Below are 19,312 nucleotides of genomic sequence, written 5' to 3'. Positions count from 1 at the left end.
GAAGCGAGGTCTTCCATTTACTGGTTCACTCCTCAAATTTAGCTGCAATAGCCAGGGCTGAGCCAAACTGACACCAGGAGCCAGGAGCTTTTCTCGGTCTCCCACATGGATGCAAGAGCCCAAGCACTTGGGCTATCCTCCGCTGCTTTTCCAGGCACGTTATCAGGGAGCTGGATTGGAAGTAGAGCAGTTGGGAATTAAACTGGTACCCATATGGGATGCTGGCATTGCAGGCAGCAGCTTAACCCAGTAAACCATAACAGCAGCCCCGATTAATTTGTTAAAAAAGATTAATGTATTTATTTGAAAGGCAGAGTAACAGAGAGAGGGAGAGACAGAGATCTTCCATTTACTGGTTCACTCTCCAAATGTTGGCCAGGCTGAAGCTGGGAACTTCCCCAGAACTCCATCTGAGTCTCCCACATGGGTGGCAGGAACCCAGGAACTTGGGCCACTGCTTTCTGAAGCACACTGACAGGAAGCTGCATCAGAAGTGGAGCAGCCAGAACTTGAACCAGAATTCTGAAATGGGATATGAGCATCCCAAGCAGCAGCTTAACTGGATGTGCCACAATGCTCACCCCTAATTGGAATTTATTTTGTTTTATTTTATTATGATTTTTCTTAAATATTTTATTTTGTTTTTATTTATTATAATATATAATAATATATAATATTGTTATAATATTTTATTATTATGTTTCTTAAATATTTTATTTTTATTTATTTGAAAGGCAGGGTGACAGGAGAGAGAGAAAAAGAGATCTTCCATCTGCTGTTTGACTCCCCAGGTAGCCAGAATGGCTAGACTGGACCAGGCTAAAGCCAGTAGCCAGGAACTCCATCTGGATCCCCCACATGGGTGGCAGGGACCCAAGCACTTGGGCCATCTTTCACTGCTTTCCCAGACATTAGCAGGGAGCTGGATCAGAAGTGGAGTTGTTGGTACTAGTGCCCCAATATATGATGCTGGTGTTGCAGGTAGTGGTTTAACCAGCTATGCCACGATGCTGGCCCCTAATTTTTTTTTTAATGAAGAAGTCAACCATTTATAGTTTTATTTTTTCTAATTTTTTTTTTTTAAATTTGAAAAGCAGAGTGACAGAGAGAAAGAGAGGGAGAGAGAGCTTTTGTCTGATGGTTTATTCCCCAAAGACTGTAATGACTGGGGCTCTGCCAGGCTGAAGCCAGAGGTCAGGAACTCCATCCAGGTCTCCCATGTGGATGGCAGGAACTCAGGTACTTGAGCCATCATCTTTGTTTCCCAGGCACATTAGCAGGGAGTTAGATCAGAAGCAGAGTAGGTGGGACACAGGTGTCTCAAGCAGCAGCTTAACCCACTGTGCCCTGACAGCCCCATACCAAGTTTTAAAAGTGTTCATGTATAAGTCTCAAATGTATGGGTAGAGAGCCTAAATTTTAAAAGGTAATTATTTTCTTTGTCTAACAGAATAATCCTCCTCTGAAGTCACGGAGCTTCTCGCTTGCATCTAGTGGTAATTCTCCTATATCCCAGAGGAGACCGAGTCAAAATGCCATTTCTTTTTTTAATGTTGGACATTCCAAACTGCAGTCAGTGAGCAAAAGAGCACACTTACCTCCAGACCATCTTGTGGAAGTCAGAGAAGTAAGTTTGAATTGAAGTAAAGTTGAAATGCACAAAATGATTTCTATTTTTAAATATTGTTTGCATCTTCCCTGGCCTTCATTATTTCCCATCTGGTATGCAGATAATTTTTAAATAAGGAAGATACCCTGATTAATATATAGTATTCTGTTTCTCATGTTTGTCAACTACGTAGCAGACACACTTAGTTTTTCATTTTCTATCTTTCAGTTCTTAAGTAAAGATACATAATCCTTCAATAATGGAATTTATGATCAAAAGGTCTATTAAAGACTAATGGGAGGGCTGTGTAACCAAATAAGTGACTGACTCTTTTTACTTTTATTCATTTATTATTTTGTTTATTTTTAATTAGTTAATCTACTTTTTTATTTATTTGAGAAGCAGAAAGGGTGTGTTCCCGTCTGCTAGTTCATTATTCAAGTGTTGGCAATGGCCGGAGCTGGTAGTTGGGAACTCAATCTGGGTCTCCTACCTGGGTGGCAGGGTCCAACCACCAGAACTATCACTCCTGCCTCCCAGCATCTGCAGAGCAGGAAGCTGGAGGAGGAAACTGAGCTGGGATCCGAACCCAGGCACTCTGATATGGATGTAGGTGTCCTAAGCAGCATCTTAACTGCGAAGCTAAGTGCCTGCCCCTAGTGATTATTTCTTAGTCTCTTCTAAGCAGTAATTATTCTTTAGTCTTTCCTTGTCTTTCATGGCCCTGACGCTTTGGGAGATTATTAATCATTTATTTTTTACCATTTACTTTTTGAATATTACTGAATTTGGATTTGTCTGATTTTTTTTATGACTTGAGTGAGATTTTACATTTTGATAACAAATATTATGGAAAAGATGCTGTATTCTCAGTACCCCCTTTCAAGGAGTTCATGATGTTACTATTTCTTATTACTAGTGATATTGACCTTGATCACTTGCTTAAGGTGACTTCTAGATTTTTCCACTGTAGGGAAAAATCATTCCCTTTGTAGTTAACAAATATCTTGGAGAGATACTTTGAGACTATGTAAATCCTGTTTCTTTTCCAAGAAATTTTAATATCAAGCTATCCTATTTTCTAGGTAGCAATTCTGAAGCTCTGGTCTCAGGACCCCTTTCATTCTTAAAATTATTAAGGACTTTTGTTTTATATGAGTTAAATTTATTGATATTTACCTTACTGGAAATCAAAACTGAGAAACTTAAAAACATGTTTGTTTTATTTTAAAATGAAAGTTAATAAGCTTATTGCGTGAGACAATGTAATGTGTTTCTATGTTAAACAATGATCTTTTTCTGAAACAAAGTAACTATTGGAAAGAGCAGACTGATTTTTTTTTTAAATTTTTTTTTATTTTTTGCCAGGCAGAGTTAGACAGTGAGAGAGAGACAGAGAGAAAGTTATAGACAGTGAGAGAGAGACAGAGAGAAAGGTCTTCCTTCCATTGGTTCACTCCCCTAATGGCCGCTATGGCTGGCGCTGTGCCGATCCGAGGCCAGGGGCCGGGTACTTCCTCCTGGTCTCCCATGCGGGTGCAGGGCCCAAGGACCTGGGCCATCCTCCACTGCCTTCCTGAGCCACAGTAGAGAGCTGGACTGGAAGAGGAGCAACCGGGACTAGTACCTGGCACCCCAACCGAGACTAAAACCTGGGGTGCTGGCGCGCAGGCGGAGGATTAGTGAGCCATGGCGCCGGCCTGATTTTGTTTTACATTTTTGCAATCCCTTCAATGTCTGGCTTAATAGGACACAGTAGGATTATCACATCTGCTTCTGCACTCAAACTATTTCAATTTAAAATTTTAGTTTAAATAAGGGTTGAAAATTTGCCTTCACAGAGATAATGTGAATGGAAAAAGGAGGAATTTTTTAAAAGATGTATTTATTTCTTTGAAAGTTGGAGTTACAGAGAGAGGGAAAGGCAGAAAGAGAGATCTTCCAACCATTGGTTCACTCCCCTGATGGCCACAATGGCCAGAGCAGAGCCAGGCTGAAGCCAGGAGCCAGGAGCTTCTACCAGGTTTCCCCTGTGGGTGCAGGTGCCCAAGCAATTGGGCCATCCTTCACTGCTTTTCCCAGATGCATTAGCAGGGAGCTGGATAGGAAGTGGAGCAGTTGGGACACAAACTGGCAACCAAATGAGATATGGGCATCGACTCTGCTCACTACATGACAATGCTGGCCCAAGAGGAATGTTTTAATAACATTTTAAATAAAGAGACTATTCTTTGGTATTATACCAAAACTTGACAATTGTACTTTTCTTTCTTTCCTTTTTTTTTTTTTTTTACATGATTTATTTTATTTATTTGAAAGACAGAGTTATAGAGAGTGGTAGAGCCAGAGAGAGAGAAGGGTCTTCCATCCTCTGGTTCATTCCCCAAATGACCACAATGGCCAGAGCTGTGCTAATCCAAAACCAGGAGCTTCTTCCAAGTCTCCCACATGGGTGCAGAGGCCCAAGGACTTGGGCCATCTTCTGCTTTCCCAGGCCATAGCAGAGAGCAGGATTGGAAGTAGAATAGCCGGGACTTGAACTGGCACCCACATGGGATGCTGGCACTGCATGCCGGGACTTTAAGCCACAGTGCTGGCTGCTCGTTCTTTTTTAAAAGATTAATTAATTAATTTATCAGAAAAGCAATTAGAGAGGAGAGAAAGGATCTTCTATCTGCTTGTTCACTCCCCAAATGGTGGCAGCACCGGGCCAGGCCAAAGCCAGGAGCCTGGAACTCCTTCCAGGTCTGTCACATGGGTGCAGGGTCCCAAGCACTTGGACCATCTTTTGCTGCTTTCGTAGGTGCATTAACAGGGAGCTGAATCAGAAGCAGAGCAACTGGGACTAGAACTGGCACCATAATGTCACCCCCAGACAACTGGTAGTTTCTTTTAAAAAAATTTTATTTATTTATTTGAAATTAAGAGTTACACAGAGAGAGAAGAGAGTCAGAGAGAGAGGGGTCTTCCATCCGATGGTTCACTCCCCAGTTGGCCACAACAGCTGGAGCTATGCCAATCTGAAGCCAGGAGCCAGGAGCTTCTTCCAGGTCTCCCATGTGCGTGCAGGGGCTCCAGGAGTTGGGCCATCTTCTACTGCTTTCCCAGGCATAGTAGAGAGCTGGATCAGAAGAGGAGCAGCCGGGTCTCGAACTGGCGCCCATATGGGATGTCAGCGCTTCAGGCCAGGGCATTAACCCACTGTGCCACAGCGCCAGCCCCAACTAGTAGTTTCTTAAAAGATACATTAGAGAATCTATTTTCAGTGATTTTTTTATATTTTGTTCCTTGAAAATCCAAGGATCTGTCCTGCACTTTTTTAAAAAAAGATTTTATTTATTTATTTGAGAGGCAGAATTACAGACAGTTTTAAGAGGGAGAGACAGAGAGAGGTCTTCCATCCACTGGTTCACTCCCCAAATGGCCACAATGACTGGAGCTGAACCAATCTGAAGCCACAAGCCAGGAGCTTCTTCAGGGTCTCCCACAAGGATGTAGGGGCCCAAGGACTTGGGCCATCTTCCACTGCTCTCCCAGGCCACAGCAGAGAGCCAATCCAAGAGGAGCAGCCAAGACTAGAATCGGCATCGCAGGTGGAGCATTAACCTACTGCGCCATAGCACTGGCCCTCATGTGTATGCATGATTTTGTAACACCATGCATTAGTCATTTGGAGATATTAGTTGAGTTATATAGGTCTTGCAAATGTGATCCATTTTATCTTTGTACAATGTCTGAAACTTGCATTTATTTACATCCCCCATCAGTCCCATCAGAAGAGGCTTTCACTCTGGGGAAGTTATCAAACCTATTTTAGCAGATTTGGTTTTATAGATTCTAATTTTCATTTTTAAAACTTAAATTTTATAGTTGATGACAAATATAGTATCAGTTGTCTTTTTTTGTGAAGTGACAGGCTCCTTCTATTCATTTTTGAGAAAATGTCTATCACATACTCGCCTAGGCTTGAATAGCCATAGTTTCAGTCATTCTTTCATATTAGACTGGTGATCTTCAACGAGCAAAAGCTAGTACAGCTTGTAACTCAGTCGCACAAGTGCTTTTCCTCTAAGCAACCTCTGTACCTTTGGCATGCAATGGAAATGCTTTATGTGTAAATCCTTTTTTCACATAGACTACTTCCAAAATGTCTACATATGAATCAAGTTATAGGGACTGGCATTGTTGCTTAATGGTATGGTGGGTAAATCCACTGCCTGCAATGCTGGCATACCGTATAGATGCTGGTTTGAGTCCTGGCTGTTCCACTTCCAATCCAGCTCCCTGCTAATGGGCTAGAAAAAGCAATGGAAGATGGTCCAAATGCTTGAGCACCTGTTATCACATGGGAGACCTGGAAGAAGCTCTTGGCTCCTGGCTTCAGCCTGAGCCAGCCCTGGCCATTGTAGCCATCTGGAGAGTGAACTAGTAGATGGAGGATTCCCTCCCTCCCTCCCTCCCTCCCTCCCTCCCTCCCTCCCTCCCTCTTTCTTTCTTTCTTTCTCTTTCTTTCTTTCTTTCTTTCTTTCTTTCTTTCTTTCTTTCTTTCTTTCTTTCTTTCTTTCTTTCTTTCTTTCTTTTTCTCTTTCTCTCTTTTTCTCTCTCTTTCTCTCTTTCTCTCTCTCTCTCTTTCTTTCTCTTTTCTTTCCTCTTCTTTTTTCTTTTCTTTCTTCCCTACCTCCCTTCCTTCTTTCCTTTCCCCTTCTCTTTGTCTCCCCCTTCTGTAACTCTTTCAAATAAATAAATAAATCTTGAAAAAAAATGCCAATATATAGTAAGCCTAATGATATTTTTCTGCATTTTCAAGGATATTGTTAAACAAAACTATCTTTTTTTTCTCCTTTGAGCATGTGGCAATGAAGAATACAGATGACTGGTAGAGTTGGTGCCAGCACCTTTATTCTCACTAAAGGTCCAGTAGTTTTAGCTGTCATTGCTTTTGCATCATCAAGATATATATCATCATAGTGTAGATGTAGATAACTCCTTAAAATTATTATAAAAATAGTTCATACTTCACAGACCCTCTGAAACAAATCCCATAGGGTTCTTTAGAGCTAACTGAAAATTCTTGTTCTAGAAATGGCCAGCTTTGTAATATTGTAATGCAAAGATATAATTTAGAGTGGGTTTGAAAGGAACATTTTAATCAAAGTCTGTGGCTAAGTCCAGTGTTAGGTAACAGCTGGCAAAAACTATTGATTCTTGGCAGTAGTGTCTTCTTGGGCTTGAATACAACTTTGTTACAAAAATCTATTTTAGTATTTACTGTTTACTAGGATTCTGTTATTCAGTGCATGCTTCTTGCTGGTATTGTGCTATGCCCTGAGAGTAGCCAAGATGCTCAGTCTAGTGAGACAGTTGAAACACAGGAGTCCTGAGTATCTTAAGCATGATATTTCCCCCATATTCAAATTTGATCAGCTTATAACAGATTATAGACAAATATGCAAATAAGGATATCTCTTATTGTATCTTTTTAAATAAAAGTTTTTTGTTTGATTTTATTTGAAAACCACAGAGAGAGAGAGAGAGAGAGAGAGAGAAACAGAGATCTTCCACCTGCTAGTTCATTCCCCAAATGTCTGCAACAGCCATGGAGCCTGGAACTCAAATCTGGGTTCCCACATGGGTATCAGGGACCAAGTACCCAAGCTGTCATCTGCTGCCTCCTAGTGTGTGCATTAGCAAGAATCTGGGTTGGAAGTGGAGTAGCTAGGACTTGACCCTGGTACTCTGAGATGGGATGTAGGCATCCAAGAACAACCTCACCACTGTATAAACACTAGCCCCATTTTCTCTCTCTTTTTTTTAATTAAATAAAATCTTTTTCAAAATGTTATTTGAATTCAAAATATTGATGTCACTTCCTGGATCAACAAATTAAATGTTACCAACACCTTGGAATACCCTTTTAGACCTCTCTGTCACTATACCCATCCTCACTATTCTGCTTTCTAATGCCATAGATTTGTTTTGTCTTTTTTTGAAATTTCTAAAATTGGAATCATATAGCATATACTGCTTTGGGTATGGCTTCTTATGTATTTGAAATTTACTTGTAATGTTGAGTGTAACTGTTCCTTTCTGTGCCATATAATATTCACTGTATGAATACACTGTAATAGTTTTTATCCATTTTAGAGTTAATAGACCTGAGTTCAATTGTTGGGTCATGGATTATATTTGTTCAGTTCAAGGAGACATTTCAAGCTATACTCCAAAGTGTGTATGAAAGTACCTATTCATTAAGTTTGGATTAGTGGGAGTTAGTCCCCAAATTTATATACAAAATATGTACATATACATGAGACACACATATATATGCATGTATAAATATCTCTACCTAGATAGCTTTCTAGCCATATTTCTCTATAGGTCATTATGACCACATTCTCTCTCTCTCTCTCTCTCTCTCTCTCTCTCTCTCTAAGACTTATTTATTTATTTGAAAGTCAGAGTTACACACAGAGAGAAGCAGAGGTAGAGAGAGAGAGGTCTTCCATCTGATGGTTCACTACCAATTGGCCGCAACGGCTGGAGCTGCGCCAATCTGAAGCCAGGAGCCAGGAGCTTCTTCCCAGTCTCCCACACAGGCACAGGGGCCCAAGGACTCGGGCCATGTTCTACTGTTTTCCCAGGCCATAGCAGAGAGCTGGATTGGAAGTGGAGCAGCTGGGTCTTGAACCAGCACCCGTATGGGATGCCAGCACTGCAGGTGGTGGCTTTACCTGCTACACCACAGTGCCAGCCCCCACATTCTCATTTTTAAACTTTTTTTTTTTTCTGTGAAGGTTTTGAATCCTTAACTGTTTCCAGGGACTGTTTCATGTATGGCGCAGTTAATTTGAATGGTGGGATTATTTTGCATCTCTCACTAGTCAAACTGTATTAAAAATAATCTGGAACAGAGCCTCTAAAAGCTAGAAGAGTCTGCAGTATAGAATTTCTGTGTGAATCAGGTTAATGTCTAAAGGATAGGCACTCTGAGAACCTTCTGCTCACAACTGAAAGTAATTAAGCTTCATAAATTCAGTTTTCAGTTTAAAAATTTAGTTGCTCACCAGTCATCCTTATTAAATTGCTCTGTTAAAAAAAGTAGGTAGGACACCTAATCAAAGCAGGATGTATTAAACCCTTCAGCCTCAAATATCTTTTATCTAGTTCTTGGCTTTGTAATCTGCTAAAAGGGACCAGAAAGTAAAGTTTGAAAAAGGTAGTAGATAAACAGTTTTTAAAACCATGTTCACAATGTAGATTCAAGTATGAGAAGAAAGTAGAGAGCCCAGCAGAAAATCAATTTACTTTGTAATGATACCTTTGATGCTAATTTTAAAATAATTTTTATTGATTTATCTGAAAGGCAGAGTTAGAGGAGAGAGAGAGGTAGCTTTTCCATCTGCTGCCCAAATGGCTGCATCCACTATGGGTCAGGCTGAAGCCAGCAACCTGAAATTCCACCATGGCCTCCCATGTGGTGGTAGGGGTCCAAGCACTCGGGCCATTGTCTGCTGCTTTCCCAGGTGCCTGAGCAGGGAGTTGGATTAAAAGTGGAGTATCCGGGACTCGAACTGGCAGTCATCAGATGCTGTCATCATTAATATGCTATGCAACGCTGACCCCCAGTTAAGAGTGCTATTAAAAGTATTCTGGGGTAGGTTTTCTGAAGACTTTATAAATTTATACCATTAATTGAAAAATAGTCTTTTGACCATGTTTGCTTCCAGAAAATGTATAACTGCTTAAGATCACAGTCTTCTGCTCTGTAGAAAAATATGTCAAATGCTCACTAATTGAAAATAGCTAAACAAATTTAAACTAGATTTCTAAGCTAATAAGTCCTATAAATTGTCTTAGAAAGGTGGGCATTTAGCCTAGCAGTTAAGATACTGGTTGGGATGCCAGCATTATATATCAGAATGCCTGAGTTCAAGTCCTGGGTCTGTGCTCTATTTCAGCTTATTGCTAATGTGCACCTGGGAGGCATCAGGTGATAGCTCAAGTAGTTAGGTCCCTACCACCATGTGGGAGACCTGGTTTGAGTTCCTGGCTCCTGGTTTCGACCTGGTCCAGCCCTGGCCATTATGGGCTTTTGGGGAATGAACCAACAAGTAGAAGTAAGCTCTGTCTGCATCTCTGCCTCTCTTTTTCTTGGTGTTTCTTAAATAAGTTAAAAAATTTTACATGTATAGAAATTATGAATGGGACCCACACAATTGTTATTTTCCTTAGATGATGTCTCACGCTGAAGGACAACAAAGAGATTTAATTAGACGGATTGAATGTCTTCCTGCTTCTGGCCATCTTAGTTCCTTGGACCAGGATCTCTTAATGCTCAAAGCTACTTCGATGGCAACTATGAACTGCTTAAATGACTGCTTTCACATTCTCCAGTTGCAGCATGCGTCACATCAGAAGGGCTCATTGCCTGCAGGTAAGTTATAGATTAAAGGTAGGACATAATACTGAGGACTCAAACATTAGAAGGATTATACTTGCTGTTGTAAATTCTAACTCCAGAAAATCTTAACTAAAGAAAGCTAAAAACCAGTGAATATCTAGGTTTCTAATTATCACACTAATAGTGTACAGATTCTTGCTAATTATATCTTTTTTTGAATCTAAACTGAATTTAGGCCTATTATTGAATAGTCCTTTAGACTTCAAACTCAACATGTCAAAACAGATCTCAAAACCTCATTTGATATATTTCTGTTGGAATTGGAGGTGTCACTTATCCATTTGCCCATAACCAGAGTGGAAACATTGTGATCATTTCTTGAATTTTGGTCAGCCCCCTACTAATTGCCACCTTTTAGTTTGAAAAAAATTATGTGTATGGCTGTATTTGAAAGCACCTACTATTGAAATTAATTGTTTGGGGAAAAAGAATAGTATTACATTGGAGTAAAAAAAAAAAAAGAGTCCTTCTATACTGAGATGCATAGGCTTATCACATTGTATTAATAGTGATAACTTAGGCCGGCGCTGCGGCTCACTTGGCTAATCCTCCGCCTGTGGTGCCAGTACCCCAGGTTCTAGTCCCAGTTGGGGTGCCGGATTCTGTCCTGGTTGCTCTTCCAGTCCAGCTCTCTGCTGTGGCCTGGGAAGGCAGTGGAGGATGGCCCAAGTGCTTGGGTCCTGTACTCGCATGGGAGACCAGGAGGAAGCACCTGGCTCCTGGCTTCGGATCAGCACGGCGCGCCAGCCATAACGGCCATTTTGGGGGGGAATCAATAGAAGGAAGACCTTTCTCTCCCTCTCTCTCACTCTCTCACTCTCACTCTCTCACTGTCTAACTCTGCCTGTCCAAAAAAAAAAAAGTAGTGGTAACTTAGTATTTCACAACAATTCTTTGTTGTCTTTTCCAATTAATTCCCTTTACTTGTGAAAGAAGGGCTTTAAAAAAAAAAGTGAGTCTGTGATCAAGAAAAAGTTTTCCATAGTCAGATGGGTATAGTGTGGATCTCATCCTCATGTGTGCCTAAATTCAACATTTCAAGCCAATGACAACTGGAGAGACAGTTCAGGGCACTATTAAAGAGGCCACTCAGTTATGCATGTTCCTCTTAAAGTATTCATAACGTGGTTGGGAAAGAAATATGTAAATAGTAACGTAAAGTAATATATAAAGTGCCAGTAACAGTAGGAACAAAGTACTGTGTGAGAATAGATGAATGGACAGATGACTCTCCGAGAAAAGGTCCTGGGGGCTGGTGTTGTGTGTTAGCAAGTAAAGCTGCCACCTGTGACACCAGCATCCCATATGGGTGCCAGTTTGAATCCCAGCTGCTCCTCTTCCATTCCAGCTCTCTGCTAATGTGCCTGGGAAAGCAGTGTAAGATGACCCAAGTGCTTGGGCCCCTGCACCCACGTGGGATACCTGGAAGAAGCTCCTGGCTCCTAGCTTCGGATTGGCCCAGCTCTAGCCATTGCGGCCATTTAGGGAATGAACCAGTAGATGGAAGATATTCTCTCTCTCGTGCTCTCTCGCTCTCTCTCTCTCACTTTCTGTCTTTGTAACTCTGCCTTTCAAATAAATAAGTAAATATTAAAAAGAAAGAAAGAGAGAGAGGAAGGAAGGAAGGAAGGAAGGAGGGAGGGAGGGAGGGAGGGAGGGAGGGAAGGAAGGAAGGAAGGAAGGAAGGAAGGAAGGAAGGAAAGAAGGAAGGAAAGAGAGAGAAAGAGAGACAGAGAGAGAGAGAAAGGTCCAGGAAAGCCACTGAGAAACTACTAATTAGTTTAGGAGTGAGAGGTAGGGGAGAGGACACTTAAAGAGGCGGAGGAACATGTATCGTGTGGATTGTAAATGAGGATAAGTGCCTTGTAGGAATTGTAGGTAGTCCAGTATAAATTTCTTCCTGTTATAAAGCAACACACTCATTGTAGAAAATTTAGGAACTACCATACAGTTAAAAGAAGAAACAAAAAACCTTAACTGTCCTACTAACAAGAAACTGCCAGTGTTCATATTTTAGTGTATTTCCTTCCCTCAGTATTTTCTCTTTTATTCTTAGTTTTTATTTATTTTACCCTATCATCATTAGGGCATTTCTGCATAAGTTTACATCTTACATTTTATCACCTAAGGTCAAGAGTATTTTTCTATTTATTACTTGCTTTTGATAAACATAATTTTATTGGCTGCTTTATATTACTTTGAGAGGACACATGTACTTTAGGTTTTTTTTTTAAAGATTTATTTATTAATTTAAAAGGTAGAGTTACAGAGAGGCAGAAGCAGAGAGAGAGAGTGGTCTTCCATTCGCTGGTCCACTCCCCAAATGGCCACCATGGCCAGGGTTGGGCCAAGCTGAAGCCAAGAACCAGGAGCTTCTTCTGGGTCTCCCACTTGGGCTGTCTCCCACTGCTTTCCCAGGCACATTAGCAGAGAGCTAGATTAGAAGTGGAGCAGCCAGGACTCGAACTGGCACCCATATGGGATCCTGGCACTGCAGATGGTAGCTTAACCTGCTGTACCACAGCACTGGCCTCTATTCTTAAGTTTACTTAACTATTCCCTCAGCTTGAACATTGGATGAATTATTCTCAGATATGAAGTTTGGGTTGATTCTGGTGCAGGTAATAATAATTTTGTCGGTGAAATTAAAGAGAGTTTGTTTCTATTTTATGTTGCTTAATTTTTTAAAGTATAACAGATAGCAATGTGGTAGATACTGTATGTTCAACAAATTAAACACAATGTAATTTTTTAAATTCTTAGAAATTTCATTTGGTTGGCTTACATTAATGCACAATCTTTAAAAATTTTTTTAAAATTTATTTGTGAGACACAGAGAGAGCAGGCAAATGGGGAATAAGACAGAAATCTCTCATTTTCTGGTTCATTCCCCAATGCCCACAACAGCTAAGGCTGAGCCTGACTGAATCTAGAAGCCTGGAACTCAGAGCTTGTCTCACACTTGGCTGGCAGAGACCCAAGCACTTGAGCCATCACCTGCTATCTCTCAGGGTGTGTGGATTAGCACAAAACTAAGATCTGGAGTGGAGCCAGGACTTGAACCCACGTGCTCCAGTATGGGATGCAGTCATCCCAAGTGCAATTTTAACCACTAGGCCCATTACCTCTCCCCATAGTCTTGTTTTTAAATGTTTCCTTCATAATTACAGAAACATGTACAATACAAACCTGGATTTTTTTAAATTACAGAAATAAAACACATTGTAAACTTCACAGAAGTGTTTAATGTGAAAGTTGTTTGTCATATCACTTTTTTGAAGTAAAAATTTGTGGTTATTTGGGACCAACTGACATTGGTAATTCTCCATATAAATTACGTGTTTTCCAAATTAGGTCTTTAGAAATGTATTAAGTCATTTGAGATTAATTCTCAATATAGCTGTGAAGAGCAAAGCTTAATTACTTTCCCATTTAAATTTTGAGATAAGAAAAATGAAGTCTTAATTCAAATTAGTCCCATAAGGTCTTAATTATGTTATCCAAAGACTCAGTAGTGATTATTTTTTTTAAAGATCTATTTTATTTATTTGAAAGACAGAGTTACAGAGTGAGGTAGAGACAGAGAGAGAGGTCTTCCATCCGCTGGTTCATTTCCCAAATGGCCGCAACTGCTGGAGCTGCGCTGATCTGAAGCCAGCAGCCAGCAGCCTCTTCCAGGTCTCCCACGTGGGTGCAGGGGCCCAAGGACTTGGGCCATCTTCCACTGCTTTCCCAGGCCACAGCAGAGAGCTGGATTGGAAGAGGAACAGCAGGGACTCAAGCTGGCACCCATATGGGATGCCAGCGCTTCAGGCCAGGGTGTTAACTCGCTGCCCCACAGCACCGGCCCCAGTAGTGATTATTGACTTAAAGGGAGCCTGAGAGCAAATGATTAGTTTGATGAATACTTTTTTGGGGCAAGTGTTGTGGTGTAGCAGAGTAAGATGCCACTTGGGAAGCCACATCCTCTATCAGAGTACCTGGTAGCTTCCAATCCAGCTTTCCACTAATGTGCACCGTAGGGGGCAGCAGATGATGGCCCAGTACTTGGGTCCCTGCCACCAACATGAAAGATCCAAAAGGAGTTGCTGGCCCCAGTTTTTGCGGGCATCAGGGAGTCAACCAGCAGATGGAAGGTCTCCATCTCTGTCTTTCTGTATTGCTCTTCCAAATAAATGAAAACTTGAAAAATGTATGGCTTTGTTGTAATTTCCAGTCAGTTGAGTGATCTCTTGAAGCAGCACTTTTAAGTTTATCATCTATGTGAGTTTTATATTTAGAAGTAAGATTCCTGGATATTGATATTAAAAATAAACATTTTAAAGTCGGAACAAAATGTTTTGATTTCTTTAGAATTTTAAAACAGTCCCCAAAAACTTACCCAAGGCATTCACTGCGTCATGAACTCCCCCTTGTGCCAAGTGAGGCTGAACAAGTCAAAATGTTCTGTTAGCCTGGTGGAGATTTGCAATTTATCCCTCTACTGAAGCGTGCTCTTCTGTTACAAACTACCGAAGCATGTGGTTTTGTTTTTAAATTTCTGCTGCAGTATTCTGAGCATGCTGTGTACAGCCCTCTGTAGCCTAGCTTCTGTGAAACCTAGATCAGTCTCTGCAATCAAATGGAACATTTTCCATTATTGATTAGGCATAGAATCCACTTTGTTAGACTAGTTGAGGGTAACAAGAGACGCGTGAGTCATTAGCTGAGAAGATGACAGGTCTCTCAATGTGCCCATTGTCTTTCACTAGGTCAGTTATTTATTCAGCAGAAGAGTCTTTCAGTTTAAAAGTTATGTGGGACTTTGTACGATAGAAAAGAACACGTATTTGCAATTCTTACATTAGGTCCAAGGGGTTATTTCGATTGATTAGCAAATTGCTGCTGAGAGTATGGTTCAATCCCAAACTGATGCAGGTTTTACTGTTTGACAGTCCCCACCTCCTCTTATACTTGTGACCCCTTAAAGCCTAATTGATCACTAGAGGAACAGAGTTCATACGGGGGGACAGCAGATCAGCTGTGAGGTTGGGAATACATGTCAGGATTCACAGACTTGCTCAAGAAGTAAATTCAGTCCTATTCAGGGTTGATCTCTTTTAAATCGTGTCTAATTTCAGGTTGCAAGTTGCTGTGATGTAAAATACCCAATCGTGGTGCTCATGCTAATGAGATACAAGTGACTGTCTTGCAGGATCTCTTAACAGGTTGAATTGCTTGTAGTCGTGTAGACTCAAAAACAGAATTCTTTAATAAAACCTGCATCTGCTGAACTTTCCAGATTATGAGCAACTTTCAGCGAAAGTTTTCTCTTACTTCATCAGGAACGACAATCGAGTGGTTAGAACCAAAGATACCTTTATCAAACCACTATAAAAATGGAGCTGACCAGCCTTTTCCAGCTGAGCAGAGCAAGCCAGTGGCAGTCCCAGAGGAACAGTCTGTTGCAGAATCTGGACTGTTAACAAGGGTAAGGTAAAATGGAAATATGGATTTTATGTGAAACCTAAGGAATTACTGAAAAAGGTCAGGGCATGCCAGTCAGCCTAACACCGGAGTAACCCTCTTTCCTGTTCTCAGCATTGTTGTTCTGCTATGGAAGGGGTCACCTGTGGTAAACCTGTGCATGTTGTGTTTTCCAGGTTAAATCATGTGCCTTTTGCTTTTGGTTTACTTTTGTTTCACAAAAATGTGTTCCAAAAGCTGAGTTTACATTTCTTTTGCTAGAAAACACTTTTTCTAATAAGATTATTTGTATAGTATGTCTCTCTTACATTTCTCAACCCATTGTCTTAATATTGTTTACTATGAAGTCTATAAACTTATAGTTTACTATTTAGTCTTTTTTCTTTTTTTTTTCTTTTTTTCTTTTTCTTTTTTTTTTTTTTTTTTGACAGGCAGAGTGGACAGTGAGAGAGAGAGACAGAGAGAGAAAGGTCTTCCTTTTGCCATTGGTTCACCCTCCAACGGCTGCCGTGGCCGGCGTGCTGCGGCCGGCACACCGCGCTGATCCAAAGGCAGGAGCCAGGTGCTTCTCCTGGTCTCCCATGCAGGTGCAGGGGCCGAAGGACCTGGGCCATCCTCCACTGCACTCCCGGGCCACAGCAGAGAGCTGGCCTGGAAGAAGGGCAACCGGGACAGAATCTGGCACCCCAACCAGGACCAGAATCTGGTGTGCCGTCCCCGCAGGTGGAGGATTAGCCTATTGAGCCGTGGCGCAATAGTCTTTTGGATAATGAACATTTTATAAAACCAGCTTCAAATATTACTCTATTTAAAAAATTGGCATAGGCTGGCTTCATGGCTCACTTGGCTAATCTTCCACCTCTGGCACCGGCACCCTGGGTTCTAGTCCCAGTTGGGGCGCCGGGTACTAGTCCCGGTTGCTCCTCTTCCAGTCCAGCTCTCTGCTGTGGCCTGGGAGGGCAGTGGAGGATGGCCCAAGTGTTTGGGTCCCTGCACCCACATGGGAGACCAGGAGGAAGTACCTGGCTCCTGGCTTCGGATCGGTGCAGCGCCAGCCATAGCGGCCATTAGGGAAGTGAACCAACGGAAGGAAGACCTTTCTCTCTGTCTCTCTCTCACTGTCTATAACTCTCTCTCTGTCTTTCTCTTTCACTGTCTAACTCTGCCTGACAAAAAATAAAAAAATAAAATAAAATTGGCATAGCCTCAGGTTTAATATTTTTGTTGAGTATTATTCTACATTTGTCAGAAACTAAAGCGTGTTCTATTATAGATCTACCGCTGTAGATTATGTCTTATTACTCGTTTTGTCTTTTGTGTTCATGTCTGTTATTTTTATGGTCATATAATTATATCGTTTCATAAGCTCTTTTTTTAGACTTATTTATTTATTTGAATGTCAGAATTACAGAGAGAGAAGGAGAGAGAGAGAAAGTTATCTTCCATCTGCTGGTTCACTCCTCAAATGGCCACAACTGCCAGAAGTCAGGAGCTTCTTCCAGGTCTCCTGTGTGGGTGCAGGGGTCCAAACACTTGACCATCCTCTGTTGCTTTCCCAGGCACATTAGCAGAGTACTGGATCAGAAGCGGAGCAGCTGGGACTTGAACCAGCACCCACATGGATGCTGGCACTGCAGAGAGGGACTTAACCCATTGTACCACTGTGCTGGCCCCTCTTCCTAAGCTCTTTTACTCGGCTCTCTCATGAGAGAGAGTTGTAAATGTTGAAATGGGCTATTTTTGAATATCTGTTACTTATTTTTGTCATTATACATAACACCATATTATTTTGTTTATTGTTTTTTCCCCCTCCCCTTTCTTTGGATTATTTTTTAGATTATATTCCCAATAGAATTGCTCAGTCAAGAATAATGCTGTTTATGGTTGTTTATATATTATAAAATACTTGCTTTTTTTTTTAAAGCTCTATTTCTTTAATTGAAAGGCAGAGCTACAGAGAGAGAGGAAGAGACAGAGACAGAGATATTTCATCCACTGATTCACTTTCCAAATGGTGGAGCCAGGAGCTTCTTCCAGGTCTTCCACGTGGGTGCAGTAGAGCAAGCACTGGGGCCATCTCCACTGCTTTCCCGGGCATGCTAACAGGGAGCTGAATCTGAAGTGGAGCAGCCGAGACTCAAAACGGATACCCACATGGGATACTGATCGGAGGTGGCAGCATAATCTCCTATGGCACAATGCTGGCCCCCCAGTAAAATACTACTTTTTTTTTTAAAAAAAAAGATGTATTTATTTATTTGAAGGGTAGAGTTACAGAGAGGCAGAGGCAGAGAAAAGTCTTCCATTTGCTAGTTCACTCCCCAAATGGCTGCAACGACCAGAGCTGGACCAGTCCGAAGCCAGGAGCCAGGAGCTTCTTCCGGGTCTCCCACACAGGTGTAAGGGCCCAAGGACTTGGGCTGTCTTCTACTGCTTCCCCAGGCCATAGTAGAGAGTTGGATTGGAAGTTGAGCAGCCAAGACTCGAACCAGTGCCCATATGGGATGCCAGCCCTGCAGGCAATGTCCCCACTATGCCACAGCACTGGCCCCAATAAAATACTTCTTAAGAGAAGTATGTAACACAGGGACTTCCATTGCTGGCAAAGGTTTTGGCTTTATGAGGCAGGCAATGGAGATGGGGTGGGCAGGGAAGGAGAAAAAAGAAGAAGGATGAAATGTTTTTTTCTCAGTAGCCTTTTGACTAGCTCATTTGTAGAATCAAACTTTTACAGGTGGGGCTGGCACTGTGGTATACCAGGTAAAGCCTCTGCCTATAGCACCAGCATTCCATACGGCCACCATTCGAGTCCCAGCTGCTCCACTTCCCATCCAGCTCCTCGCTAATGCACCTGGGGAAGCAGTGGAAGATAACCCAAGTGCTTGGGCCCCTGCACCCATGTGGCAGACCTGGCTCCTGGCTCCTGGCTTCAGCCTGGCCTAGTCCTGGTCATTGTTGCCATTTGGGTAGTGAACCAGTACATGGAAGATCTCTCTAACTCTGCCTTTCAAATAAATAAAAATAAATCTTTAAAAGAATAAAAAAAGTCACAACTATTAATTAAGTTAGGAGTTGAAGGAGAAGCAGAAAATATAAGACATAGTTCTTTGACTAACAAGACTACTTGCTCACAGCATAATACATATAACCAAAACAAAGAGATGCTGATATGAAGCAGTATTCTTTTTTTTTTAAGATTTATTTATTTATTTAAAAGTCAGAGTTACACAGAAAGAGAAGGAAAGGCAGAGAGAGAGAGAGAGAGAGAGAGAGAGAGAGGTCTTCTGTCCACTGATTCCCTCCCCAAATGGGTGCAGTGGTCGGAGCTGTGCCGTTCAGAAGCCAGGAGGTTCTTCCTGGTCTTCCCATGTGGGTGAAGGGGCCCACGGACTTGGGCCATCTTCTGCTGCTTTCCCAGGCCATAGCAGAAAGCTGGATTGGAAGAGGAGCAGCCGGGACTTGAACTGGCACCCATATGGAGTGCCGGCACTGCATGCAATGGCTTTATCCGCTATGCCACAGCGCCAGCCCCGGAATTTAGTCTTACTCTAATAGAGAATAGGGTCCTGAACGTGGGGAAAGATGTGATATGTTTAACACTAGGACCTGAGGTTGAAGTATGACTAGAAGGCTGCGGAAATAGAAAGAAAACAGTAGATAATGTGCATTTCAAAGGAAAAATCAGTTGGATCCATAATTGGCTAGATCAAAATGACTCCAAGTTTTTAAACCTAAATAGCAAGAGGATTGTGGAGCCATTCACAAATCTGGGGAGT

General features: G+C 41.7%; 1 protein-coding gene across 5 annotated transcripts in view; it reads left to right on the top strand.

Annotated features, from left to right (window-relative positions):
* The window catches only part of OSBPL11 (oxysterol binding protein like 11), a 91,675-nt gene that overhangs the window by 44,302 nt on the left and 28,061 nt on the right, over positions 1 to 19,312 (top strand). For 3 of the 5 annotated variants that reach the window (XM_002716544.6, XM_051859209.3, XM_089331879.1), the window contains 3 exons: positions 1,451 to 1,627; positions 9,842 to 10,043; positions 15,395 to 15,540. In XM_002716544.6, the coding sequence (XP_002716590.2) occupies positions 1,451 to 1,627; positions 9,842 to 10,043; positions 15,395 to 15,540 (525 nt within the window). Of the gene's footprint in view, positions 1 to 1,450; positions 1,628 to 9,841; positions 10,044 to 15,351; positions 15,541 to 19,312 lie in introns of all 5 variants that reach the window. The other 2 variants (XM_089331880.1, XM_017347039.4) reach the window with 2 other exon arrangements.

The sequence above is a fragment of the Oryctolagus cuniculus genome, chromosome 4 (assembly GCF_051225735.1).
Source record: "Oryctolagus cuniculus isolate XC-2025 breed Fujian yellow rabbit chromosome 4, ASM5122573v1, whole genome shotgun sequence".
NCBI classification, from domain to species: Eukaryota; Metazoa; Chordata; class Mammalia; order Lagomorpha; family Leporidae; genus Oryctolagus; species Oryctolagus cuniculus.
This window is presented reverse-complemented; position numbering and strand designations above follow the sequence as displayed.